Source organism: Canis aureus, chromosome 16 (assembly GCF_053574225.1).
Source record: "Canis aureus isolate CA01 chromosome 16, VMU_Caureus_v.1.0, whole genome shotgun sequence".
NCBI lineage: Eukaryota > Metazoa > Chordata > Mammalia > Carnivora > Canidae > Canis > Canis aureus.
This window is the reverse complement of record NC_135626.1, coordinates 18225192-18250160: the sequence shown is the minus strand read 5'-3', so window position 1 is coordinate 18250160 and position 24969 is coordinate 18225192. Positions and strand designations below refer to the sequence as shown.

Sequence of the window (24969 nt, the reverse complement as noted above, 5' to 3'; positions counted from 1 at the left end):
GCTGGCTACACGAAACACATCCACGACCTTAGCAAATAAACACGTGCCTCCAAAAAACTACAACCCCCAAGACACTTTAGACTCTTTTGCGGGAAGGGGTGGAGCATGCTTAATCACTCTCGCGAGGGCATTAAACTTAACTACTATTCCCAGAGGGCGCTGCGCTACAGTTTATCCAATCAGCTTTAAATAAAAAGCATCGCGAGTGTTCGGTGAGACTGCGCTCTATAAGCCCGTGGAAACGAGCCTGGGAAATCCCTTTCACGAAGATGGCGCCGAAGGCGAAGAAGGAAGGTGTGTGTTCGGGCTGGGGAAAGAGGGTTATCACGGTTAGCTGGCGTGGGGTCTCTTCGGAATGAACGAACTGGGAGGACAGCGGCTAGGCTAAGCTTTGGGGTGTCCTCTCCCGAGCTGCGTGTCGCATTCCGCCATGCCACGGTGCGTGTGTACCCAGCCTCGTGGGCTAGGCTCTTCTGAGGTGGTTTGTGGAGGCAAGCCTGGCCGGCCCCACCTGTCGGGGGTTGCCAGACTGTTGGCTTTGGGGAACTACTTCTATCCACCGGCCGGAGCTCCGTGTCTCCAGACCTGTAAAAAATTAGCCTCCAATTTAATTTCCTTTTTTCCCCCCCCGTGTTTTAGGCGGGGCTATATAGGTAAATAAAACTGCTAACACATCTTGTCAGATATCAAGCGTTCGATTATCGTTAGTTCCTCTTTTCTGCGTCGTATTCCTGGACTTCTTCCCAAGTTCGAACCAGTATCGTGCATATGATGGAAAAATCTTAATCTCCTGAGACTTGTGATGTCTTCAAAGGAACCACTGATGCACGTGTGGTCTGGGGCGCCCGCTAGGACGGAAGTGATTGTTTTCTGAATCCCGAGCCCTAATTTTCTTTCTTTCTCTCAGCCCCTGCCCCTCCCAAAGCCGAAGCCAAAGCAAAGGCTTTGAAAGCTAAGAAAGCGGTGCTGAAAGGCGTGCACAGTCACAAAAAAAAGAAGATCCGCACGTCACCTACATTCCGACGACCCAAGACCCTGCGTCTCCGAAGGCAGCCCAAATATCCTCGAAAGAGCGCCCCCAGGAGAAACAAGTTAGTAATGCCCTTTCCTGTGAAAAGATGTTGGGTAACCATTCGTAATTTGGAAACTTACCAAACCTACAGCATGGGTTCTCAAATACATGTTGGTACCTAGTGTGTGTCTTCCTAAGGGGAGTGTGAAGGGATTGTTAGTGCCCCATTTAAGAACAAGAAGAGACGTTTAACTGTCAGGTTAATTATTGTTCTTATATGACCAGGATTTTTATATTTTTTTAATTTTTAAAAAACGCCTATTCACTAGAGATACAGAGAGCAGCAGGCTCCCTGAGGGAGCCCGATGCAGGCCTGGATCCCAGAATCCTGCGATCATGACCTGAGCCAAAGGCACTCAACCACTGAGCCACCCAGGTGCCCTATGATTAGGGTTTTATTTTTAAGATTTTAATTACTTATTCATGAGAGATACCAGAGAGAGCCACAGACACAGGCAGAAGCAGGCTCCATGCAGGGAGCCCAACGTGGGTCCCCATTCTGGGTCTCCAGGATCACACCCTGGGCTGAAAGCGGTGCTAAAGCGCAGAGCTATCCAGGCTGCCCTGATTAGGGTTTTAAACTCCGTTTTCTTGGAGTGTAAAAAGTAGGACTTTGATAAATGTATTTTGTTTTGGAGTTCCAGATTTAGTTATTCATTGCGCCTATTGCTGGAAGGAATAGTCCTAACAGGTGCTGATTCTAGATTGATAAGGACACTTATAATAACCAAATGGACATAGAAGGCCTGCAACAGTGTATGTAAAAATTCTCATTTACACTCAAGAAATAGGAGGGAATAGGCAAAAGATTAGGGTCTTTGAAGTGTTTTGTAGTAATAAGACTGACTTTAGGGGCCACGTATTAGAACAATAGTAGTAACTGCCACCTTCTATTTCTTAAAAAAAAAAAAAAAAAGAAAAGAAAAGAAAGTGATAGAGTGGGTTGTGTCCGTGGAGGAAAGCACTTTTTACCCCCATTTAGACTTAGGATTTAATGTGATGAGAGGTTGAGACCTGATATCTAGCTTTAAGACAGGAACGTAATGTCCAGATGAACAGAGACTTGCTTTTCTGAATTTCAGGGGGAAAGGTGTGTGGTAGGTATGGTCAAGCCATTGTAAGTTTAACTTGGACTATAAATAAAAGTTGCTTTCATTCATTGGTCCTCAAACCAGTTTCAGCAACTAGAGGGGGCAGAAATGTCTATCTCATCTCCTAGTGAAGCACTAATGTTCTTTGGAACTCTACTCTGGGTTTCAAGATTCCATAGTCCAGCTTTATGCTCTTGAAGTAAGTTGTTTACTCTCTGAAGCCTCAAATTCTTTTAGAGGTTTGCCCTTCAAAACGCTAAAGTCAAAGAATGAAGTGGGTTTACTCAGATGATTCTTCAATCACTTGAAAGTCCTTCAAGTGGAAGAGAGTGCACAGGTCTCCCAAGTTTCAGGGTGCAGATGATGACACTGTTTAGCGACCAAAGTCTGACAAAAATGATTGCTACTTCATTGTCTGATGCACCTGGGCTCTTCTGGCTTCAGGCTCTGAAAGAGGGCCTATCTTCTCTTTTATCAGACCCAGGCCAGCTGACACCATTTTGCCTCTTCTCCAGGCTTGATCACTATGCCATCATCAAGTTCCCCTTAACTACTGAGTCAGCCATGAAGAAAATAGAAGACAACAACACACTTGTGTTCATTGTGGATGTCAAGGCCAATAAGCACCAGATCAAACAGGCTGTGAAGAAGCTCTATGACATTGATGTGGCCAAGGTCAACACCTTGATCAGGTGAGTAGGGCCTTCATCAGGAGCCAGGAAACCTACATGGAGTCAGGTAGGTTTCACAGCTTTTGAGCCTTGAGAAATGAGCAGCTTTTGCTGTATTTCTATGTGGTATGGGCTTTTGAGGATACATTAGCTCTCCTGCCTCTAGGACTTGATGTATGGTGTTGGCTTTCTTGATTCTTACACCTTTAGATAGACAGGCCCTAGACCCAATTTATGTCAGATTATCTGCACTTAAGTCTTAAAATGTACTGTGGTGGTCCCCACAAGGGGACTTGGCTTCATATGTGGTTTGGTGGCATCCCTAGCCTCTTATGCAAATGATGGAAAAGTCACTATTTAGGAAAGAATGACATGAACAAAGGAACTGCTGATGTGCCAGAAAGACTAGGGGGAAAGGGAAGGGGTTAGGGGCAGTAAGGGCAAGAGGAATTAAGACATCCTTCATCCTAGGCCTGATGGAGAGAAGAAAGCATATGTTCGACTGGCTCCTGACTATGATGCTTTGGATGTTGCCAACAAAGTAAGCTTCCTTTTCTGTGAACTCACCCACTGCCTGGGTCCAAGTGATGGCTCTTTTGGTCATTAATAAGTGACCCAAAAAAAAAAAAAATTGTGTCCAAAACATGACTTCTCACTGGTCTTAACTGACTGCACCCCATATCCTTAATAGGCCCTGCTTCACCTCATTTTGCTTTTTAACTGTGACTTTTCAGCTAATCTTCACATTTCAGCTCCTGGTAATGAAAGCTCCCCTTTTGTTTTTCAGATTGGGATCATCTAAACTGAGTCCAGCCGGCTATAAATCTAAATATAAATTTTTTCACCATATATGTTTGTTTGTTGATTTCTGGTTGGGCTTCTGGGAGGCCATACTATGGTATATATACACACTTAGGTAACAGGGCTCGGGTAAGATTCTTGGTCTACTTACCCTGTTGGAACACTGCCTTATTACCACACCACACTTCTTAAAATCCCAGCAAAATAAAATAAAATCCCAGCAGTGGAAGCTCAGATATTTTGGGCCCGGATTGGGGTTCATTGTCCTGGGACAACTACAACTTGCCACTGTTGGAGGGGTAAGAAAAACAAGAATCCTTCCCTTTATCTGGAAGAGGCTTTGTAGGAAACCAACACAGAGTTCTCATTAGCATCCACTTCAGGGCAGTGTGGACTGGTTGGCTTTCATAGCACCTGTCCCCACACCCAACTACTACGTCCAACCGGTCTGTCTGCTTCCCTCACCCCTTGCCCAAGAAAGGACAAGGACTTCAGAGGAGTGCTTTCAATCAACATTTTCAATAGTAGGTGCAGCAGTTGGCCTCAGAGGATGCCCCAGGCGTGGAGCTAATTCTCTTACACATGGAGGCTGTTTTTGGCGCCTTTGCTCTTGACACAAGTTGCAGGCTTTGTGCCTTTCATTCAGTCAAAAACTTGCCTTTGTGTTGCTGACTGGGGACACGCTCAGGGCAGAAGTCTGAGCGGAGGAGGCGGGAAAAGTAGGTGAGGATCATGACGTCCAGCAAGAGCAGTATACTCAGCAGAAAGGTGCCCAGTGTCCTCTGGCCCCAATAATGCAGGAAGAAATAGGTGAGGTAGGCCTGAGGGGCCAGGCGGAAGAGAAAGTACATGACCAAGTTGACATACTTATTGACCCTGTACAGGAGGAGGTGCTGGGCGTTGTTTATCTTCATCATCATGCGGATAGTGAGGAATATGTTGCTGACCTCCACCAGCAGTGTTAGGACTCCCCCACCAACAAAACTGTTCCAAAAGATGCCTGAAAAGAAGGCACTCATGGCCTAGAAGGCAAAGAAAGGAGAGAGTTAGGGACTCCAGATACCATTGATTTCCTAAAAATTGGTAGGGATGGCAAAGCTACCAGATGGTTGGCTGGGAAGTCCATCCTTATTGGCTTCCTTCTGGATTATAGTTTATGGTGGATTAAACATAATTATATTTTGATCCCCGCCCACAGGTTCTGGCTCTGGGTAGGGTTTCCAGTCTTCAAGGAGGTATTAGGTCAGGCCATGGATTGCTGGCCTCAAATAGTTACCTGCCAAGGGCACACACAGTGCCAACCTTCACTCAGTGTCCTGGTAGGAGATGTAGGACGCACTTTGGAAATGAATTAGGATAGTATTTACCTCCCAGATCCAGAAAGGGCTGAGACTAGGTTGCTAGTACCAGGACTACACCACATCCCCTGCCTATCATTTACCATGAGGTGATGAACGAGATATTCCCAAGAAGCTCGTGTCTGACGACTAACCACGATGTCTACCGAGTCGTGGATGAAATACCCTAGGAAGGGGACGGAGAGAGGTCATGAATGTAACTGAACAAAAAAATTCCCAGTCCCCACACATACTTAATATTTTCTGGGCAAGACCTACCTGCGGAAAAGCAAACGAGCAGATAACCAGAAAGCGACCATGCCGTCTCAATCTCCACCAGTATCTCGGGGGTCTGCCATACACTGGGAGGGAAGACGGCAAGCTCACAACATCTCGGCATCCCCGAGGACCCTCTACTCCCCCCATTACCCTTCCCGGTCCCCAGGGAATATGGGCTCGCGTTATTGGCCGAGTGGAAGTGAGGAGAGGCTTGGCTGAAATCCAGGTTATCTCCCGGTTCCTAGATGAGCTTTCCCCCTCCCCCGGGGAACTCTGCCGTTCCTAGCCGGAGAGCTTTCCGAACAGAGTCAGGTTGAAACCGCTTGGCCTGAGCCTGCCAAAGAGTGATGCCGAGGATAACGTGGGCTCCCCTAGCCACCCACCTTCACTCCCCCAGTCCTTCACTCACCACAGCAGCGCCCAGATCCCGGACACAATGGAATGGGCGAAGGAGACGAGCAGGTTGTGCCAACGCCAGGTGCGCAGGGGGTCGGCGCGCACGTGCGCGGGCAGGGGCAGCCGGCTGAGCGCGCGCCGGAGCGCCCGGAAGGTCAGCGTGGCGCCCAGAAGCAGCGGCAGGGCGGGGTGCAGCAGTGAGGGCATGCTGGCCCTCTCTGCCGTCTGTCTGTCTGCCCCCTAGCCGGCCTCGTTGGACTGCTCAGGAAACCGGGATCCTGTCGGCCCCCTTCGCCCCGGCCGCCTCCCCGCCGGCCGCCAGCCTCACAGTTTTCGCTGAGCCCTCTAGGCCCCTGCGCTGCTCGCGTCCGCACCCCGCCGGTCTCTGCCCCCGCCCCGAGCCGCCCCCGCCCCGCCCCGCCCCGCCCCTCGGCGCCTCGGCAGCGGCCCGGGCGAGAGCCCCCTTTCCCCGGAGCCTCCGGGCCCCGCCTGGCTCCCGCGGACTTCGGGCGAAAAGGGGCTGTCCTGGGGACGCCGCCGCCGCGGTACCCCTCGCGGGCGCCCCTCGACTGCCAAGAGTCCAGCCTCGCTTGCTTGGCCTCATTCACCGGCGTCCCCACTTTCCCCGGGGCTCCCGGCTCCCCCGCCTGGGCGGGTACTGAGAGAACTCTCTCCGCCCTCAACTCCTTTCTGGGCAGAGCGGGGCGGGGCCCGCCACACACCCGCGTCCTTTAAGCCCAGGTCCTGCGAAGCGCTCCGAGCCCCGCCTCGATAATGGTCTCCGCCCATACCCTGTTCTGCCACTGGATCTCTGGCTTCTTCAGGCCAGAGACGGACTTGTTTACCAGCCTCTCCGGTGCCCCTCATCGACGTGGTGCCTAGGAAGGGTCGACTAATCCACCACCACCCCTCTTCCCAGCCCGCTCTTGGGCTACTGGGGCCCAGCGGTTGTCACAATCCTCCCTCAGACAGACCCGGCTTTTCTGGCTCCTTTGGGCTGGCACGCGGGAGACCTCCGATTTGCACGGGCTACTGGCGTAACCCTTACTCGAGGCCAGTGGTCTGGAGCGGTTGCAGCTCGTGGTCACTAGGTGTCAGCCTATCCCCACGTTGGCGCGGGATCCCCCTCCCGCCTCCAAACGTACGAGGTGCAAACGGAGGAAAGGCTGAGAATCCAAGGCTGGGGATGGTAAAGGAGAGGAAGGGAGCAGTTGGATGGGGGGTGGTGAGGTGGGGGGGAAAGATGCTGCGAGAGGGAAGGAAAGCTAGAAGCCTGAGGTGCCGGAGACCCAGGGACCAAGAGGTTTGGGTGTTTGTTCTGCCTCCTTTGATGGCTCCAAGATTACATATTAACTAACCCCTGTGGGGCTCCTGGGTCAACCACGGCTCTACTGGTTTCTAGGTGAGAGCACGAGTTTCCCGGGTTGAGCGGCTTTCCTCCTCTGAGCTCTCTTTTGCTCACAGGGCAGCTTTGTTCATCAGCCAATAGCAGCCTGAGCCAGCGACCCAGGGCCCCTCGTGGGGCCCCTCTAGTGGTCTTTCCACGTGGGCAGGTTTGAGTACCCTTTTGAGGGGTTGGGCGGGACAGAACGTAAACACTGCTTTCCTCCCATTCCTCGCCCACTCAGAAATAGGGACGCTGTCCCTTAGCTAATCACCATCCTCTTACTCCTTAACCGAGCTTTTTATGGAGCTCGCAGAGCAGAAGGCCCAAGGAGACAACAGGAATTAAACTCACTTCCAGTCAAGACCCTAGATGATCATACTAACCAGCCCCCTACAGTTTAGGCAGGAGCCTTGAACCCACATGGGTCAAACAGCTCTCCTTCCTCCTCTCTCTGATGCTCTCAGATAGTGGTGTACTTCTCTCATCTTCTCTCCGCCTGGCAGATTCTCCCCACAGTTGAGCCTTGAAGGCGATGGCCTGCAGCCAAGTTGTGTGTTGGTGTGTGGGGGCAGGAGGAGTGATGAAAGTGCTGGCGAGCGCGGTGCTCACTAGCTGGGACAGCCTGGAGTTTCCACATCCCTAGGTGAATCAATTTGCACAGCTTGGGGTTTCCCAGGTCCCTACCTAGGCAAACACGAAACTAACCCGGCACCCTGCCGCACAGACCGAGAGTGCTGATGCTCTCTTGGTACAGTTTTGGTAGTTGATCATTTGAGTGCCAGTGAGAATCTGCTCTCCTTCCGAAATAGCATCACTAGTGGGCAAAGAGGTGGGCTGAGAGAGGTCAGTCGTCGCTTTCCAACCTCGCTGGTTGTGCAGGGCACCCCTCCGCTCAATGGATGCTTCGCGAGGGCCAGATGCACACCTGTTTTTAGGCAGTGGCTGGTCCTGTCCTAGGCGCCAAAAATGGCATAACACCCCACTGCTGGGACCCTGAAAAGGCAACTGTGGGCGGGGGCTGCAAGGACTGTGTAAACAGCACAAGACAGATGCAAAGCTGAACCCACATCAATCTCACTTGCTCCGCCCCGCAATTATCTTGCAGCGTAGGGGGCGTGGTCCTGAGTGGGCGGGTCCGCGCACGCGCCGCATCGGGGCGGGGGGGGTTCCGGAAATGTGACTCTGAGAAATAAGATGGAGAAGTACGAGCGGATCCGAGTGGTGGGGAGAGGTGCCTTCGGGTGAGCCAGGGATCTGGGGAAGGAAAATGGTCGGGGAGAGGGAAAGTAAGCCCCAGCTCTGACCGCGAATTCGCTGCCCGGTTAGCCCCGCCCCGAGGCGTGAGCGCCCCTTGGAAAGCCCTGCCCTCGCTTCCGGTCCCGGCCCGGGCTGGGAGGCTCCGCCTCTCGCGAGGTCACGCCCCGACGAGCCTCGGCGCCCCCGCAGAGTTCTGTTCTTCGATTCCTGACTAGTTCGTTCCACAGATAGTGAGCCCGGCGCTGTGGGCTCCGGACGCTCCCGGCGACGCGTATATAGTAAAGACCAAAATGAGAGTGTCTTTTCCCTCTCGGAGCTCACAGACTGTAGTAAAATGATACAATAGACAAGTAATTAAAAGTTATTAACAAGCTGCGAGCCTGGAATACGCCAGGGAGTATTTATTTGGGGTGGTCAAGGAAAATTTCCCTGAGAAGTGAAGTTTAAAGCCACGACTTGAGGAATGCAAACCAGCAATCCACAGGTGCAGGCAGAGCTTTTCAGGCAGAGGAAGCAGCATATCCTCACGTGGAAAGGAATTCAGAGTATTCAAGGAACTGAGAAAAAGACTGGTGAAGTTGGAATGTAGCGGGCAAGGTCAAGAATGGTATATAAAGGGGCGCCGGGGTGGCTCAGCTGGTTAAACGTCTGCCTTCGGCTCAGGTCATGATCCCTGAGTCCTGGGATGGAGCCCGCACGGGGCTCCCTGCTCAGGGAAGAGCCTGTCTCTCCCTCTGCTACTTCTCTGCGTGCGCTCTCGCTCCCTCTCTGCCAAATAAATAAATAAAACCTTGAGGGAAAAAAAGAATAGTATGTATAAAAAATAATGGTATAAAATGTGATTGTCACAGAGGACAGATTATGGCATTATAGGCTGAGGTAAAGAGATTGGATTTATTTGAAGTGTAAAGAGAAGAGGTTTCAGCAGAATGGTCTTCATATGATTTGCATTTTTTAAATGTCACCCTGGCTGCTGTGTGGAACTTAGAGTTGAGGATGCCGAAAGTAAAAGGCATCATTTTAAAGGCTAGTGCAGTATTTTAGGCAAGAAATAATGATTTGGACAAGGGTATAGCAGAAGTCAGAAATGGATGAGTTCATAATATTTTGCAGATAGAAACAGGATTTATTGATACGTTGCTGTGAAATGGAGGAAAGATTTTGGGATGATTTTCTGGTGTCTGACTTTAATGGTGGTGTCAGTTACTAAGATGGAAGAGACTAAGGAAGAAAAGAGTTTGGGAGGGGGCACCTGGGTGCTCAGTGGTTGAGCATCTGCCTTTCGCTCAGGTCGTGATCCCGGGGTTCTGGGATAGAGTCTTGCATCGTGGTCCCCGCAGGGAGCTTGCTTCTCCCTCTGCCCCTGTCTCTGCCTCTTTTTCTGTGTCTCTCATGAAAAAATAAATAAAATCTTAAAAAAAAAAAAAAAAAGAAAGGGCTTGGGGCAGAAATCAAAAGTTTTATTTTGAATTTGTTAAAATTTCGGATGTTTGCAAGCAGTTCAGGTAGAAATGCAAAGCAAGGGATCCCTAGGTGGCGCAGCGGTTTGGCGCCTGCCTTCGGCCTAGGGCGCGATCCTGGAGACCCAGGATCGAATCCCACGTCGGGCTCCCGGTGCATGGAGCCTGCTTCTCCCTCTGCCTGTGTCTCTGCCTCTCTCTCTCTCTCCCTCTGTGACTATCATAAATAAATAAAAATTAAAAAAAAAAAAAAGAAATGCAAAGCAAGTAGTTGGATTTCTGAGTCTGGGTCTCAGAGGAGAGGTCTGAGTTGGAAATACAAATTTGATACTTAGTTGATCCTCTTACAGTCCATTCATTCAGCAGATACTCATTGAGCTCTTACTATGAGCTAAACACTGGGCTATGATCTGGGGATATAGTTAAAAAGGAGAACAAGAGCCCTGCTTTTATGGACACTGACTAGAGTTGAAAGAAAATAATTGTATGAACGGCTTCCACTCACTGAGCATTTCTGATGTGCCAAGCACTGTGCTAAGTGCCTTACATGCATTTTCTTTTTCTTTTTTTGTTCTTACATGCATTTTCTCATTTGATCCTCTCAACAACCGAGGGAAATTGTTTTTATCTTGCAGATGTAAATGTCATATAGTCGAAAACTAAGTGAGTAGTAAGAGCAGGAGCCAGGATTTGAGCCTGGCAGTTAACTCCAAAGTCTATGGGAACTTATGAAGATCAAGACTAATGTCACACTGCCTGTGATGAAACTGAGTCTCAGATAAGTTAAATGACTTGCCTAAGGTCTCACACAGAGTTTGTGGTCAGTTCTCCCGGTTCTTAAACTCAGTGTTCTATGCATTTAGTTACAGACCTGTTAATCTTGGTGTCCATTCTCAGTCTTTTTTAAAGATTTTATTTATTTGGGACACCTGGGTGGCTCAGCGGTTGAGCATCTGCCTTTGGCCCAGGCAGGCCATGATCCCAGGATACTGGATCGAGTCCCACATTGGGCTCCTTGTGGGGAGCCTGCTTCTCCATCTGCCTAGGTCTCTGCCTATCTCTCTCTCTCTGTATCTCTCATGAATAAATAAATAAAATCTTAAAAAAAATATATTTTATTTATTTGAGGGAGCACAAGTGGAGGGGAGGGGCAGAGGGAGAGAGAGAAGCAGACTCCTCACTGAGCAGGAAGCCCAACTTGGGGCTCGATCCCAGGATCCTGAGATCATGACCTGAGCCAAAGGCAGATGCTTCACCAACTGAGCCACCCAGGTGCCCCACCAACTCCCCTCTCCTAAGTAACATCTGGGGACCAGGTCTGCCCTGCCTGATGAGTGGTGGGAGGCTCAGCTGGTGCCCACCCCTGTACTCTGTGTCCCCAGGATTGTGCACCTGTGCCTGCGCAAGGCCGACCAGAAGCTGGTGATCATCAAGCAGATCCCAGTGGAGCAGATGACCAAAGAAGAGCGGCAAGCAGCCCAAAATGAGTGTCAGGTCCTCAAACTACTCAACCACCCCAATGTCATTGAGTACTATGAGAACTTCCTGGAGGACAAGGCCCTCATGATTGCCATGGAATATGCACCAGGTGGGCCAGCCTCCTTGCACTGACCTGGCTCTGAGGGCCTCTCACCTCTGGGACTGGCAGACACAGATCAGCTGCCTACCCTTCTCAGAATGGGTTTGACCAAGGGTCAGAGGTAGAGTTCTCACGCCAGTTGTGTAAGGCTGTCAGGCCCTTGCCCTGTCTGGACTGTTAATTTTATTAAAAGAGCCCCATGCCTGGGACAGCCTAGATCTTAACTAGTTCCTTGTGGCTGCAGGTGGCACCCTGGCTGAGTTCATCCAAAAGCGCTGTAATTCCTTGCTAGAGGAGGAGACCATCCTGCATTTCTTTGTGCAGATCCTGCTGGCACTGCATCATGTGCATACCCATCTCATCCTGCACCGGGACCTCAAGACTCAAAACATCCTTCTTGACAAACACCGCATGGTTGTCAAGATTGGTGACTTCGGCATCTCCAAGATCCTTAGTAGCAAGAGCAAGGCCTACACGGTGCTTGGGCACAGAGGGGACCTTAAGGGTGCTGGAGGTTTTGAGGGCCAAGGCGCACTCTGCATCCCAACCCCCCTCCCTCCTCAAGACCTTGGCCCCTTTGCCGTGACTGGGTGGTCCTGCAGGAGGAAGCACTTTGCCTGCTTTAGGGAGAGGCAGTTTCCCAGTGGGCTTTGCAGAGAGCCTTCCCTCCCCTGAGCTATAATAATATCTGCTTCCCTCCTGCAGGTGGTGGGCACCCCGTGCTACATCTCCCCTGAACTGTGTGAGGGCAAGCCTTACAATCAGAAGAGTGACATCTGGGCCCTGGGTTGTGTCCTCTATGAGCTGGCCAGTCTCAAGAGGGCCTTTGAAGCTGCAGTGAGTTATACCCCCAAAGAGACAATTGGGAGACCTCCTCTGGAAGTTCTTGGCTAAGATGTTTCCCTCACCTGACTGGTAGATTACCCTGGGGCAGGGCTGTGGCTTCCTTCAGGCTATGGGTTCCTGAAGGTGGGGCTTGGGTTCCCCATTAAACTGAGGACTCCTAAGGGCAGGGCTCTCCTATCAGGTTAGGGACCCTCCTAGGGTAAGACTTGAATTCTCCCAACAACCTAGGGTTTCTGAGGCCACAGATGCAGCACCTCTGTCAGGAGTTCCTATCACTGGGAGTCCCCTCATCAGAATGAAATTTGAGTGCGGGACTATGACCACTCCATTAGACTTGCTGGGGGTGCTGCCACCCCCCCACCAAGAGCATGGCCCAGGCTCTGGCCAACCTCACTCTTGGTGCTTTCACAGAACCTGCCAGCATTGGTGCTGAAGATCATGAGTGGCACCTTTGCACCCATCTCTGACCGGTACAGCCCTGAGCTACGCCAGCTGGTCCTCAGTCTGCTCAGCCTGGAGCCCTCACAGCGGCCACCACTCAGCCACATCATGGCACAGCCCCTCTGCATCCGTGCCCTCCTCAACCTTCACACCGACCTGGGCAGTGTCCGCATGAGGAGGCCTGTGCAGGGAGCAGGGGAGGGGGCTCTGGGCAGCAGTGGGACACCAGGGGGAGCACAATGAACCTGGGGCAGGGGGAGCTCAAGGCAAGTCCTCCATTTCAGCGTGTGGAAGCACCAGGAATGGTCCTTGTCCTAAAGCACCCCCATCTGACCCACAGGGCAGAGAAGTCTCTGGTCCCCGGGCCACCCATGGCCCCCGGCGGCAGCACAGGGAGCAGGAGCGCCGGCGCCCGCTGCAGGGGTAAGTCGGGGCGCACTGCCAAGCCCACTGATGCCAGGCCATTCCCACCAGTTTAACAGGCCCAATGCGCCGTCCCTCAGGCATTCCCCGGGGACTCGGCCGGCCGGCCATTCCGCCACCGCTGTCGTCGGTTTACGCGTGGGGTGGCGGGCTCAGCGCCCCTCTGCGGCTGCCGATGCTCAACACAGAAGTGGTGCAGGTGGCAGCTGGACGCACGCAGAAGGCCGGCGTCACGCGCTCGGGGCGCCTCATCCTGTGGGAGGTGATCAGGCTGGGGCGGGCACCTGGACGGCGAGGGGCGGGAGGGGCGCTCGGGGCGCTGGCCCGCTCACACCACCCCTACCTCGGGCAGGCCCCGCCCCTAGGCGCCGGAGGGGGCGCCCTTCTGCCCGGGGCCGTGGAGCAGCAGCAGCCCCAGTTCGTCTCCCGCTTCCTGGAGGGCCAGTCAGGCGTGACTATCAAGCACGTGGCCTGTGGGGACCTCTTCACTGCTTGCCTGACCGGTGAGTCCATCAGAGGACCATCCAGGGCGTTGCACAGAGTCTGAGAGGGCTCCCCAGAGCAACTTCCCTCATTGGTTGTCATTTCCTCATTAATGCTTTTTTCTTTTTTTAAAGATTTATTTATTTATGATAGAGAGAGAGAGAGAGGCAGAGACACAGGCAGAGGGAGAAGCAGGCTCCATGCCAGGATCCCGATGCGGGACTCGATCCTGGGACTCCAGGATCGTGCCCTGGGCCAAAGGCAGGTGCGAAACCGCTGAGCCAACCAGGGATCCCCTAAGATGTAATTATTTTTAGAGAGAGAGCACATGCGTGCCTGCTGGGTCAGGGGCCCAGGGCAGAGGGCGAGAGAATTTTTTTTTTTTTTTAGGATTGTATTTATTCATGAGAGACACACACACACAGAGGCAGAGACGTAGGCAGAGAGAGAAGCAGGCTCCATGCAGGGAGCCCAATGCGGGACTATCTGATCCCAGGACTCCAGGATCCCGCCCTGGGCCAAAGGCAGTTGCTCAACGGCTGAGCCACCCAGGGATTCCAGGGTGAGAGAATCTTAAGCAGACTCCCTGCTGAGTGCAGAGCCTGATGTGGGGCTAGATATCAGGACCCTGAGATCATGACCTGAGCAGAAATCAAGAGTCAGGGTCTTAATTGACTGAGCCACCTGGATGCCCCATTTATCCCTCACCAGGTGGTTTACTGACACAATCTCCTTTACCCTCCAGAACAGCCCTGGCCAGGTAGTTACTGTATATTATCCTCATTTGAGGTAGGCTCAGATCTAAAGCTCAGAGGCTGTCACCTGTCCACACACACACTTGAGACACTCCTGTCCTTTTTCTACTTCCTGTCCCATTCTTCCAGCCTTTGCTTCTGACTTCTTGCCCCTCTAACATGTGACTGGCCTATCTGGAAGCCCAACCCCCCCCTTCTGTTTCCTCACCACCCCCTCTCCAGACCGAGGTATCATCATGACCTTTGGCAGTGGCAGCAATGGGTGCCTGGGCCATGGAAGCCTCAATGACATCAGCCAGGTGGGTGTTACAGGTACCCTGGGAAGGAGGAAGTAGGGAGATGGATATCTGATAGCTGACTCCCAAGTTGGGGGCAGGGGATCCCCAGCAACCACAAGTCCCTCTAGCTCCCAGGCTGCACCTGCTCTGGGCAACCTAGGGGAAGTACAGAAAGACCAGGCTTCCCTAGTGGTTGCAGTGTATGTGTGTGTGTGTTGGGAGGGGGGGGCGGCGGGGGAGGACAGTTAAAGAAACAGCTGTCTCATGAGAAATTTGCAGCCTCCAGCTTCTCCCTTCACGGGATGCTGACGGCCAGGCAGCTAGTCCAGACCCTCTGCTTAGTCTCTCTTGCTTCCCCCTTCCCTCTAGCCCACCATTGTGGAGGCCCTGCTGGGCTATGAGATGGTGCAGGTGGCCTGTGGGGCATCTCATGTGCTGGCCCTGTCCACTGAGCGAGAACTCTTTGCCTGGGGCCGCGGAGATGGTGGTAAGCTCTTCACCCTGTTCTAGCCTCTCAGCTCCATCTCACAGCACCCTGACCAAGATTCATTCCTCTCCATACCTACCTTCCACCCCATGGCCCATTATCCCTCTTTTCTCTTCCCATCCCATTCATTTATTCCCTAAACACAACTTACACAACTTAACTGCATATCTACTATGAGCCCACCCGGGGCTGGGTGCAGAGAGACAAGATGAACAAGAGTCATTTCCTTCAGGTGCTTGTGATGAGGTTTCTCTCATCTGACAGTCTTAAACAGGACCCCCTCTGGGTCAGATGTCATGCTGAGAGGACTTACATGGGGTCTCTGTCCTCCTGGCAGACTCAGTCCTAGTGTCTTTCAGAGGGGAGAAATGACATCTCCCTATAATAAAGGACAGACAGCATCAGGACTCCCCCCAAGGTACAGAGATGTGGGAATCCAAGGAATGGCATGGGATTTCCCTGCACAAGACAGAGGTGACATCTGAACAGAGCCTTAAGGAGGAGTAGGGTTTTGACCACAGAGGGCCCAGGGGTAGGTATTTCAGGCTGAGGGCACAGCCTTCACTCATGTGGTCACCTCCTCTCCGTGGCTCCCCCTCATCTTGGCATCACCAACTCTAAAACTAGCCCCCTCCTGGTTTCTCCTTGTAGGCCGGCTGGGACTGGGCACCAGGGAGTCCCACAGCTGCCCCCAGCAGGTGTCCATGCCCCCAGGACAGGAAGCCCAGCGGGTGGTATGTGGCATTGACTCCTCCATGATCCTCACTGTACCTGGCAGAGCCCTGGCCTGCGGGAGTAACAGGTAGATTGGTGCACTGGCCTGCCCTCTGCCGCTCCCTGGCTGCTAATGCTTCATCTGTCATTGCCTTACCTTCCATCAAGGGTCAGAACTGAGGGTGGGGCTGAGAGACCTGCTGATTCAACCCAGGGTGGGATCTGCCCCTGGTGACCAGCTCTTGCCCAGATTGGTGGGGTCAGGAGGGTCTATGCAAACTGACCATTGAAATTGGCTTCTGGCTCCACCTTCAGGTTCAACAAGCTGGGCCTGGACCGCCTCTCCCTGGGGGAGGAGCCTGCCCCCAACCAGCAGGTGGAGGAGGCCCTGAGCTTCACACCACTAGGTTCTGCACCCTTTGACCGGGAGCCCCTGCTCAGCGTGGACCTGGGCACTGCTCATTCAGCTGCCGTGACTGGTGAGTAGGACCTGGCACAGGGGGACACTCCTGTCCACAGGTGGACTCCACTGGCCTCCTTGGGATCTCAGCTGAGGTACCCCTTTCTCTTCTCTTCCCTCCCCTACAGCCTCTGGTGACTGCTATACTTTTGGCAGCAATCAGCATGGGCAGCTGGGCACTAATGCCCGCCGGGTCAGCCGGGCACCTTGTCAAGTCCAAGGCCTGCAGAACATCAAGATAGCAATGGTAGCCTGTGGGGATGCCTTCACTGTAGCCGTTGGGGCAGGTGATTGATTAGTGGGCACTCTGGGCACAGACAGGGGTATGGGCAGGCCCCTGGGCAGTGGGGGGTATCCTTCTCGGGGCTGCTGAACCTCCTATTGGGGCCAATATGGCAATCCAGGAGGGTAGCAACCTAAGCTGTGTCCTCCTGTTTCCCTCCTTGGGATTCTCTTTTTGCAGAAGGTGAAGTGTACTCATGGGGCAAAGGGGCCCGAGGTCGACTAGGCAGAAGGGATGAGGATGCTGGACTCCCTCGGCCAGTGCAGCTGGATGAGATACACCCCTACACAGTGACTTCTGTGTCCTGTTGCCATGGAAACACTCTACTAGCTGTTCGCCGTGAGTTACAACTTTTCCCACCTCACCTGCACAAGGGTTAATCCAGCGAGTCCCTGCCCACACTCCCATTCCCCAGTGGCCACAGCCCAAGTCGCTAAAAGCATCTTAAGCCTCCAGATAAAGCAAAAGCTGCAGGCTGAAACAGCTTCCTGCCTGGGGAGGCCAAGGGAGTTTGTTTCTTCCGTCTCCCTGAAGAGATGGCTGCTCCCAGTGCTTGCCAGGGCCCAAATGTATTCTTTCTCCTACCTCCAGTCCAGTTTAGTTTGAACCTGTTTCCCACCCGTCAGGGTCCAGAGTCCAGGGCCCATCATGGGAGTGGGAGCGGAGGTGGGTATCCCTTGCTGTAAACGATGCCCTCTGGGTGGCTGCAGGGGTTTCTTGTTTTTACCCTCCAGCAGTTACAGATGAGCCAGTTCCACCGTGAGGGACCTAGATACATCTTGGGACCACCTTGATATTGCTTCTCCTCTGAACACTCTCAAAAACTGCAGATGCCTGCAGCAAGACTGTCCCCACCAGCCCCCTGGATGGTACTCAGGGAGGTATACCAACCAGTGAAGCGCCCACTCTCTTTTGGCCCTGGATCTGTAAACCTTAACCCACCCTGTTTCCCAACATCTCCCTTTCTCTCCCCACCCCTTTTAAGTTGGTGTCCCCAAGGTCCAGCCAGCCTGGCTAGAGTCGGAAACCAGACCTAACCTATGGAAGCAGGGTGGTCTCGAGTCTGGGCAGAAAAAAGCTGGAGGCTGCTGGCTGTGGCATCACCTAGACCCTACTCTTTTCCCCTGCCCACTTAGACAAATAAGCTGATAGTGCCCCCTGGGAGAGCAGCACAGTGCTGTGGAACAGGGCAAGCCCAGTCCTGTCTAGACTGGCCATTCTGGCCACCTAGCTTCTGCATTGCCTGGGGCAGGGAGCCTCACCACCCACCCTGACTCTAATACCCTGAGGCTTAGATTTGCACAACTTCTGAGTGGACTGGGAGTGCATCTGCAAGCGCACCAGTGACTACTGCAGAGGGGGATCCCTGTTGAAGGTTTCCTTCACCCCAGCCATTCCCCCAGAGCAGGCTGGGAGAAAGGGTAGCTGGCTGGGCCCGACCAATTTCCAGATGACTGGGAAATCGCGCCAATAAAAACATCAGCTGCCTGCCTAGAATGTGGTCTCTTCAGGGGTGGGGTGGCGGCCCGACACCCCAGGGCTGGGCAGGGCCGAGGTCCAGGGAGGAATGTGGGCGCAGCCTGAGGCTGGGGCCGAGGTTCCCCTGGCCCAGCGCCCAGGCCGGCTTCTCCGCGCCAGCCGAGCTCCCCAGATCTGGTTGCCAGGCTTCGGCTGCCTAGCACCTGCAAGCTGGAGTCCCGGGCCTCAGGGCGACACGTGGCCCCCCGAGACCCAGACCGAGCCATCGACTCTGGAGAAGCGAACCTTTGTGGCGCGGCCCGGCCCAGCCGCCGGGGCCCTCCGCCCTATCGAGCCTCAGGGTCCCTCCAGCCCTGGGGAGAAGGAAGCGGAGCCACGATCTCTCTTCCCGGAGGGAGAGAGGAGCCGGTGCGCGGTGGAGGGCGCCAGGCCGGCGACCCGCGGACCCCGGAGCCTCGAGCCCGGGAGGTGGGCGGGAGCTGGGTGCGGCGGGCGCTAGGACCGCGCGGGCGCGGCTCCACCCCCTCTTCCGGCGGGCGGGCGCGCGGGCTCGGGGGCTGGGCGCAGGCCGCGGCCGCCAGTCGGCGCCGCCCGGAGCCGGGAGCGCGGCCGGAGCGAGGCGCGGGCTGTGGGGCCGTCGCGTGCCCGGCCCCGCTCGCCCGTGCCCGCCGCGCGCCCGCCATGCCTGGCTTCGACTACAAGTTCCTGGAGAAGCCCAAGCGGCGGCTGCTGTGCCCGCTGTGCGGGAAGCCCATGCGCGAGCCTGTGCAGGTCTCTACCTGCGGCCACCGCTTCTGCGACACCTGCCTGCAGGAGTTCCTCAGGTGCGGGCCGGGGGGGCGGGCAGCGGCCGGTGGCGAGGACGAGGGGGGACGGCGCCTGGGGAGGGGCCCGGGCCCGAGGCACGCCGGGCCTTTGTCTGCGCCGCGGCTCCGTGATCTCAAGGGCGCCCACCGTGACGTCACGGCGGAGGCGGTGACGTCAGACCCCGAGGGAGGACCCCGCGCACTAATCCGAAGGGGCCCGGGGCCCGGGGCCCGGCCGGCGGCCGCGCGGGGTCGGAAGACTTCGGTGCCAGCCCGCGGGGTGGTGGAGGGAGAAGCCCTTTCTGGCCCGGGGCCGCGCCCCCCGCCCCCGCCCCCGGCCCCCGCCCCCCGCCAGCCGGAGCGGCCGCATCCTTGAACTTTGAATCCGTACGGGAAGGGAGGCCGAACCCTCTGCCCGCGCCGCGCCTTAAGCCTCTGGAGTTTCCGCCCATCTAACCTCTTCTGATTCTAAGAACAATCCGAGAATGGCAGCTTTTGTTCTCCCATTTCACAGATGGTGAAACAAGAGCTTCAAAGAAAGGCCGCGACTTGCCTACGGTCGCACAGTCCCTTAAAGGGTTAGCTGGGATTTAAGCCCCCAAGCCCCGGCTGCTTTTGGTCGAACTGCAGAGGGAGGATAGTGACGCTACAGACCGCCCCTGAAGCACTGGGCCCCTGGGGTGCCCCTCCTCGCCACTGGGGCTCTTGAGTACCAGGGGTGGTCTGATAAATCGCCAGAGAGGGGGTCGCACCCTGCGTGTTACTGACCCGGGGATCCGGGTGACCCCTTGGCTCTGGGGCATCTGTTGAGTTTTGGGTGCTCCGCGGTGTCTTGAATCTAAAACTCTTTTGCTGGGAATTGCTCGGGCCCCGGTGTGGGAAGGCGAGATGAGGGACCCCCCACTTCTGTGGAGGTCGTGCCCCGAGAGCACAAGGGAAAGCTGTCAGGAGGCTGTTTGCTGAGGGGGCCTAGGGGCGCAGGCAGGGAGCACTTCTGGGGCTCCTGCCTCAGTGCTCCCCCTCCGTCTCTCAGCCCTCCGCAGCCCCTAGCTGGCGGAAATCTCAGCAGGCCCTTTGTTTTCAGTTCCCCACAGCCTGGGCCGGCTCTTGCCCTCACATATGCTCCTGTGAGAGCTGCTGTGCTGCCCCCTCCTCCTTACCCTCACCCTCCTCCCTCCTCCCTTCACTGTACACACATACTCCCCTACAGACACACAGTCCCATTGTCTTTTGCGGTGCCCTTCCCGGCCCTCTGGTTTCCAGATGAGGCCAGCTGAGCCCCTGCCCCCACTCGCAGCTGACCCACCCTGACTGCCTGGAAGGGAGCAGAGGAGGGGGCTGTCAGGCGGCTTCCCTCCGCCTCCTCTGCCCCTCTCCCCAGCTTCTGCCCCTCCCCCTCCCGGAAATCCCCTCTTCCTCTCCCACAGCCCCCTCCCCCCATCCTGTTTTCTCCCCTGGGTCTGGGCCTCCACTGCACAGCCTGGAGCAATCTCTGGCCCGGCCTCTCCGCCCCCCCTCCCAGCGCCTGAGCTGTGCAGCTGAGGCCCCCAAAGGAAAGAAGTGGTTGAACAGGCTCTGTCCCTCACCACCCCCTACCCTACAAGCAAGGGTGTCCATAGCCCCGGCGGAACCTTTGTCCTGGCTGGGCCCCAAGCTGCTCGGGCTAATCTGCCTGAAGCCTGGGAACTTGCCTTAGTCCCCTCCCTGTTTCCAAAACCTCTAAATCAGCACATTCCTGGAGCAGCCAGGCAGACCCCTCCCCGGTGGCCCACCCCTCTTTCCCCACTCCTGCCAGGGCTATTACTCAGGTTGGTCCAGGAAGGCTGGTTGCCCTGTGGGCATGGGCACACCTCTTCAGTGCCTGGACATGTATTGTTCTTGCCATCGGTGGCATGGTCATTGGTGGTAGTGGGGTAAGGAGGTGGGTGCTAGAAATCCTTTGGGCTGCCCATGTCCTACAAAGTACCATCATGGACAGGGCAGCCATGTGGCTTCCGCTTCCGCCTTGATTTCTGCCTCCCACCTCCCTGACTCACATCTGCCAGGAATGCTATGCCTGAAGTCCTACCGGTGAGCCCTTGCCCTGCCTAGGCCACACCAGACATGTGTGACTGGTCCTGGCTAGGGTCAGCAAGGCCCTGTTGGCGGAAGGAGGTGTGCCAACAGGTTCTTTGGTGCAAGGTCAGAAAGCTTTCAGTGCATGCCGTGTGGTGACCAGAGTCTTGGCTGTGCCCCCTGCATGGTTTTTCTTGCCCTGCCTCTTGTCTGTGTGTACAGTGTAGTAGAACCTATATGAGGTTTGGAATCAGTCAGACATCCAGGTGCTGCTTCTGCTGTGGGTCTCAGTTCTTTCATCTGCAAAATGGAGGCACGGAGCCCCTTCCCAGAGGCAGGTGGTAGGACTGGATGGGAGTGTAAACAAGTGCCTCCAAGTGAGCCTCTCCTCTTTGCTTTAGAAGACACACCCTTGTGGGAGGAGGGAAGGGATAGGGTAAACTGGCCCCAAACTGACCTTTGACCTGGGTTCTTGGACTAGAGCACTAATGGGGGCTGGGCAGCCCTGCAATTTAATCTCAGCCCATCCCCGAACCCCCCCACCATCAGCCAGTGAGAGGAGAGAGGGCAGGTGTCCTGTGCCTTTTCCAGTCCAGCTGCCCTCCTGGGGGGTGGGGTACCAGCTGCCACCTGTCGGCCAAATGCTGTCTGAGGCAGCTGTCTGCCTCCACTGGGCCCAGAACCCCTCTATCCAGGACAAGAGCTAGGATCTTCTGGGGTTCTGGGGATAGTGGGTACCCACAGGCCTCTGGCTGAGAACAGGTCTAGAGAGGGAGTGTGAGGCTGCCCTGGTTGAGGGGGTGAGGCCTGGGTTCTCCCTTCCCATAGCTGGAGCCTGACCCTGCCCCTCCCCCTTCACAGTGAAGGAGTCTTCAAATGCCCTGAGGACCAACTTCCTTTGGACTATGCCAAGGTGAGTCCACAGTGCCAGGCAGAGGCCCAGGTTACAGGCTTTTGCCCTTGGTGGAGGCTGGAGCTGCTGGCAGCCAGTCGGCTCAGGGCCAATGTCAACCCTGTACCGTGGAATCGTGCCCCCACAAAGGTGGCCTCTTCCCTCCCACCGGGCCAGTTTGCAAATGAGGCCAGTGTTTGCCCTGGAGGGTAGGCACAATGCCCAGCCTGTGGGGGTGCACAGAGCTGCTCTGTGCCCAGAAGAAAGGCTCCCCCTCCCCTTTGGGGGCAAGCCAGACCAGTGGCTGAGGGCCAGGACCCCTCTACCAGGAGGAAGGAAGCAGAGGATGTGGGGGCTGCCTGGAACTGAGCAGGCTGATTGGCTACCACTCCAGAGGGAGTGTCCTGTGCAGGCAGGTTGGAGACCCTGGTGTCCAGCTGTGGAGCAGATACCACCTGCTGGGCCTTTTCTCTCTGGGCACAGAGGGGAATACAGCTCCAGGGAACCCGTTACTGACTCTAAGGTAGAGCTAGCCTGTCTGGGGGTGGTGGGGGCGGTGGGGGTGGTAACTGGGGCCTGTAGCAGGCTCTGACCCTGACCAGTTCCTCTGCATCCACTCAGATCTACCCAGACCCGGAGCTGGAGGTGCAGGTGCTGAGCCTGGCGATCCGCTGCATCCACAGTGAGGAGGGCTGCCGCTGGAGCGGGCCGCTCCGGCACCTGCAGGTGAGTCTCTGGTGGGGAGGGCGGGGAACAACCCCTTTGCCGGCTGGCACTAACTGCCTCCCCCCACTCCCTAGAGTCACCTGAATACATGCAGCTTCAATGTCATCCCCTGCCCCAATCGCTGCCCCACCAAGCTGAGCCGCCGGGATCTGCCGGCACACTTGCAACACGACTGCCCCAAGCGGCGCCTCAAGTGCGAGTTCTGTGGTTGTGACTTCAGCGGGGAGGCCTTTGAGGTGAGAGGGGCCTGGTGAAGGGCAGGGGGAGAGTCGGGCACCTGGTAGCCCAGGGATCCCTCAACTCGGCCTTTCTGGCCTTCCCGCAGAGCCACGAGGGCGTGTGCCCCCAAGAGAGCGTGTACTGTGAGAACAAGTGTGGTGCCCGCATGATGCGGCGCCTGCTGGCCCAGCACGCTGCCTCTGAGTGCCCCAAGCGCACCCAGCCTTGTACCTACTGCACCAAGGAGTTCGTCTTTGACACAATCCAGGTCCGGCCCTTCCCGAGTGTGGGCGTGGGGCGGGCAGGGAGTGGGGAATCGAGCTACTGATCCCTGTTTCTCTGCCTCTGTGGCCACAGAGCCACCAGTACCAGTGCCCGAGGTTGCCTGTGCCCTGCCCCAACCAGTGTGGTGTGGGCACGGTGGCTCGGGAGGACCTGCCTGGCCATCTGAAGGAGAGCTGTAGCACCGCCCTGGTGCTGTGTCCCTTCAAGGACTCCGGCTGCAAACACAGGGTGAGATGTTGAGATGTCCTGCTTTCCCGTTGGCCCCCTTGGTCCCTGAAGCCTCATATGCAGACCAGGCCCACGGTGGTTCCTGCTGTGAGGCCGCTACTGGCCTCCTAAGTGCCCTCTATCTTCCCCGTTCAGAGCTGGGTACCTGCAGCTCTCCCCCCTCCCCCCTCTCCCCTGGGCCTGCTCCTGCTGAGAACTGTGTGTCGTCCCCCCCCCCCCCCCCCCCCGCCTGCTCTGGGCTTTGCCAACAGTGCCCTAAGCTGGCGATGGCACGGCATGTGGAGGAGAGTGTGAAGCCACACCTGGCCATGATGTGTGCCCTGGTGAGCCGGCAGCGGCAGGAGCTGCAGGAGATGCGGCGGGAGCTGGAGGAGCTGTCGGTGGGCAGTGACGGCGTGCTCATCTGGAAGATAGGCAGCTATGGACGGCGGCTTCAGGAAGCCAAAGCTAAGCCCAACCTCGAGTGCTTCAGCCCGGCCTTCTACACACACAAGTACGGCTACAAGTTGCAGGTCTCTGCGTTCCTCAATGGCAACGGCAGCGGCGAGGGGACTCACCTCTCGCTCTACATTCGCGTGCTGCCAGGTGCCTTTGACAATCTCCTGGAGTGGCCATTTGCCCGCCGTGTCACCTTCTCCCTGCTGGATCAGAGCGACCCTGGGCTGGCTAAGCCACAGCACGTCACGGAGACCTTTCACCCTGACCCAAACTGGAAGAATTTTCAAAAACCGGGTACTTGGCGGGGCTCCCTGGATGAGAGTTCTCTGGGCTTTGGTTATCCCAAGTTCATTTCCCACCAGGATATCCGCAAGCGAAACTATGTGCGGGATGATGCCGTCTTCATCCGTGCCTCTGTTGAACTGCCCCGCAAGATCCTCAGCTGAGTGCAGACAGGGCTCCAGGAGAAAGGGAGGATGGAATGTGACCTCAGTCGGGAACTGGCTGAACCTGGAGAGGGGGCCGGACCCCCTTTCAGCCTCTTTTGCTGCCTAGGTTCTGTTCCTCCGTTCCCCCTCCCCCCTTCCCTCCTACCCTCAGGTGCCTCCTATTGGTGCTTCAGCCCTGGCCCCTGGGTGGAGCAGGTCTTGGGGTCACCAAGGGCTTGGAAACAAGTGATCCCAGGGTCTGTCTCCTCTCCTGGGCAGGGAAGACATGCCTTGGTGCCGGCCACACTCTACCCAGGACTGAGGTACCTGCTGGTGCTATGTCCCAAGAGCCATAGTGGGGGGTGGGAGTTGGGAAAGTGAGGGGTAGTTCAAAGAATCTGTCTTGATGAGATCTGATTTCTCTTCCCCTTTCCCCAGCTGTGCCCTCTCCGGTTATTTATTTACTTAGTGCCAGGAGAGCACGGCGGGGGAGCCCTGGTTTTTAATAAATCCTGAATTGTATTTATTAACTTGGTTCCAGCCTGACTTATCTGGGATGGTCAGGGCCCTGGAAGGCAGGGCCCGACTGCGAGGTCACAGGGCCGAAGTCAGGCTGCTGCATCGCCCTCTGGCGGACGGCAGGGGAATCGCGTCGGCTTTGTGCGGCGCACAGCTGCCTGCCTCTGCCGCCTGGTGGTTAAATGGGGAGATGCAGGCTCTGAACATTTTAGAAGTTGGGAGTCCCCTGATCCTCGCTCCACTAAAGCCTAGGGTTTCCACCCTAAGTTGGTGTTTCTTGGTCCAGTAATGATAGCTGTCACGTGGCAGACACCGCTAGGTGCTTTACCTGTATTATTTCATTTAATACAATAGGCCAATGAAATCGCTCCCATCCCCAAACTAAAAGGACCTA

At 55.6% G+C, this 24969-nt stretch overlaps 4 protein-coding genes and 3 non-coding genes across 11 annotated transcripts; 6 read left to right on the top strand and 1 right to left on the bottom strand.

The window, feature by feature from the left end:
- Positions 1-153: 153 nt before the first annotated feature.
- On the top strand, positions 154-3858 carry RPL23A (ribosomal protein L23a). The gene is made up of 5 exons (XM_077852004.1): positions 154-294; positions 908-1091; positions 2679-2855; positions 3306-3375; positions 3622-3858. The coding sequence occupies exons 1-5, from the start codon at positions 270-272 to the stop codon at positions 3634-3636; spliced, it is 471 nt and encodes a 156-aa protein (XP_077708130.1). The 5' UTR covers positions 154-269; the 3' UTR covers positions 3637-3858.
- On the top strand, positions 763-829 carry LOC144287309 (small nucleolar RNA SNORD42). Its single transcript, XR_013355143.1, has one exon. It is a non-coding gene; the product is annotated as a small nucleolar RNA SNORD42 (small nucleolar RNA).
- LOC144287316 (small nucleolar RNA Z17) lies at positions 2517-2588 on the top strand. The gene has a single exon (XR_013355151.1). It is a non-coding gene; the product is annotated as a small nucleolar RNA Z17 (small nucleolar RNA).
- On the top strand, positions 3167-3231 carry LOC144287310 (small nucleolar RNA SNORD42). The gene has a single exon (XR_013355144.1). It is a non-coding gene; the product is annotated as a small nucleolar RNA SNORD42 (small nucleolar RNA).
- Positions 3859-4135: 277 nt separating the features above from the next.
- TLCD1 (TLC domain containing 1) lies at positions 4136-6033 on the bottom strand. Its single transcript, XM_077852003.1, has 4 exons — positions 5661-6033; positions 5252-5334; positions 5077-5159; positions 4136-4657 (listed from the first exon to the last, which is right to left on the bottom strand). The coding sequence occupies exons 1-4, from the start codon at positions 5852-5854 to the stop codon at positions 4274-4276; spliced, it is 744 nt and encodes a 247-aa protein (XP_077708129.1). The 5' UTR covers positions 5855-6033; the 3' UTR covers positions 4136-4273.
- Positions 6034-8148: 2115 nt separating this feature from the next.
- On the top strand, positions 8149-17997 carry NEK8 (NIMA related kinase 8). 5 transcript variants are annotated; one of them, XM_077851996.1, is made up of 15 exons: positions 8149-8275; positions 11134-11339; positions 11575-11807; positions 12036-12167; positions 12588-12796; positions 12958-13040; positions 13121-13302; positions 13393-13543; positions 14501-14577; positions 14926-15043; positions 15695-15845; positions 16073-16236; positions 16346-16504; positions 16681-16839; positions 17235-17997. In XM_077851996.1, the coding sequence occupies exons 1-15, from the start codon at positions 8229-8231 to the stop codon at positions 17261-17263; spliced, it is 2100 nt and encodes a 699-aa protein (XP_077708122.1). In that variant the 5' UTR covers positions 8149-8228; the 3' UTR covers positions 17264-17997. The 5 variants fall into 5 exon arrangements, 4 of the variants coding, with proteins under 4 accessions (XP_077708122.1, XP_077708123.1, XP_077708124.1 ...); XM_077851997.1 differs by lacking the exon at positions 8149-8275 and adding an exon at positions 10442-10571; XM_077851998.1 differs by lacking the exon at positions 8149-8275 and adding an exon at positions 10867-11023.
- Positions 17998-18570: 573 nt separating this feature from the next.
- On the top strand, positions 18571-24586 carry TRAF4 (TNF receptor associated factor 4). Its single transcript, XM_077851994.1, has 7 exons — positions 18571-18803; positions 21702-21753; positions 22354-22458; positions 22533-22694; positions 22784-22945; positions 23035-23190; positions 23442-24586. The coding sequence occupies exons 1-7, from the start codon at positions 18661-18663 to the stop codon at positions 24072-24074; spliced, it is 1413 nt and encodes a 470-aa protein (XP_077708120.1). The 5' UTR covers positions 18571-18660; the 3' UTR covers positions 24075-24586.
- The last annotated feature ends 383 nt before the right edge of the window (positions 24587-24969 follow it).

Bases quoted from the DNA above. Each gene is read 5' to 3' on its own strand.
- RPL23A (XM_077852004.1), top strand. From the start codon at position 270: ATGGCGCCGAAGGCGAAGAAGGAAG. The intron at 1,092-2,678 runs GTTAGTAATGCC...CCTCTTCTCCAG, and splicing joins AGCGCCCCCAGGAGAAACAA to GCTTGATCACTATGCCATCA. The intron at 2,856-3,305 runs GTGAGTAGGGCC...CCTTCATCCTAG, and splicing joins AAGGTCAACACCTTGATCAG to GCCTGATGGAGAGAAGAAAG.
- TLCD1 (XM_077852003.1), bottom strand. From the start codon at position 5,854: ATGCCCTCACTGCTGCACCCCGCCCTGCCGCTGCTTCTGGGCGCCACG. The intron at 5,335-5,660 runs GTGAGTGAAGGA...CTTCCCTCCCAG, and splicing joins GGGATCTGGGCGCTGCTGTG to TGTATGGCAGACCCCCGAGA. The intron at 4,658-5,076 runs GTAAATGATAGG...TTTGCCTTCTAG, and splicing joins ATCTCGTTCATCACCTCATG to GCCATGAGTGCCTTCTTTTC.
- NEK8 (XM_077851996.1), top strand. From the start codon at position 8,229: ATGGAGAAGTACGAGCGGATCCGAGTGGTGGGGAGAGGTGCCTTCGG. The intron at 13,544-14,500 runs GTGAGTCCATCA...CCCCCTCTCCAG, and splicing joins CTTCACTGCTTGCCTGACCG to ACCGAGGTATCATCATGACC. The intron at 15,044-15,694 runs GTAAGCTCTTCA...TTCTCCTTGTAG, and splicing joins CTGGGGCCGCGGAGATGGTG to GCCGGCTGGGACTGGGCACC.
- TRAF4 (XM_077851994.1), top strand. From the start codon at position 18,661: ATGCCTGGCTTCGACTACAAGTTCCTGGAGAAGCCCAAGCGGCGGCTG. The intron at 21,754-22,353 runs GTGAGTCCACAG...GCATCCACTCAG, and splicing joins TTCCTTTGGACTATGCCAAG to ATCTACCCAGACCCGGAGCT. The intron at 22,695-22,783 runs GTGAGAGGGGCC...GCCTTCCCGCAG, and splicing joins TCAGCGGGGAGGCCTTTGAG to AGCCACGAGGGCGTGTGCCC.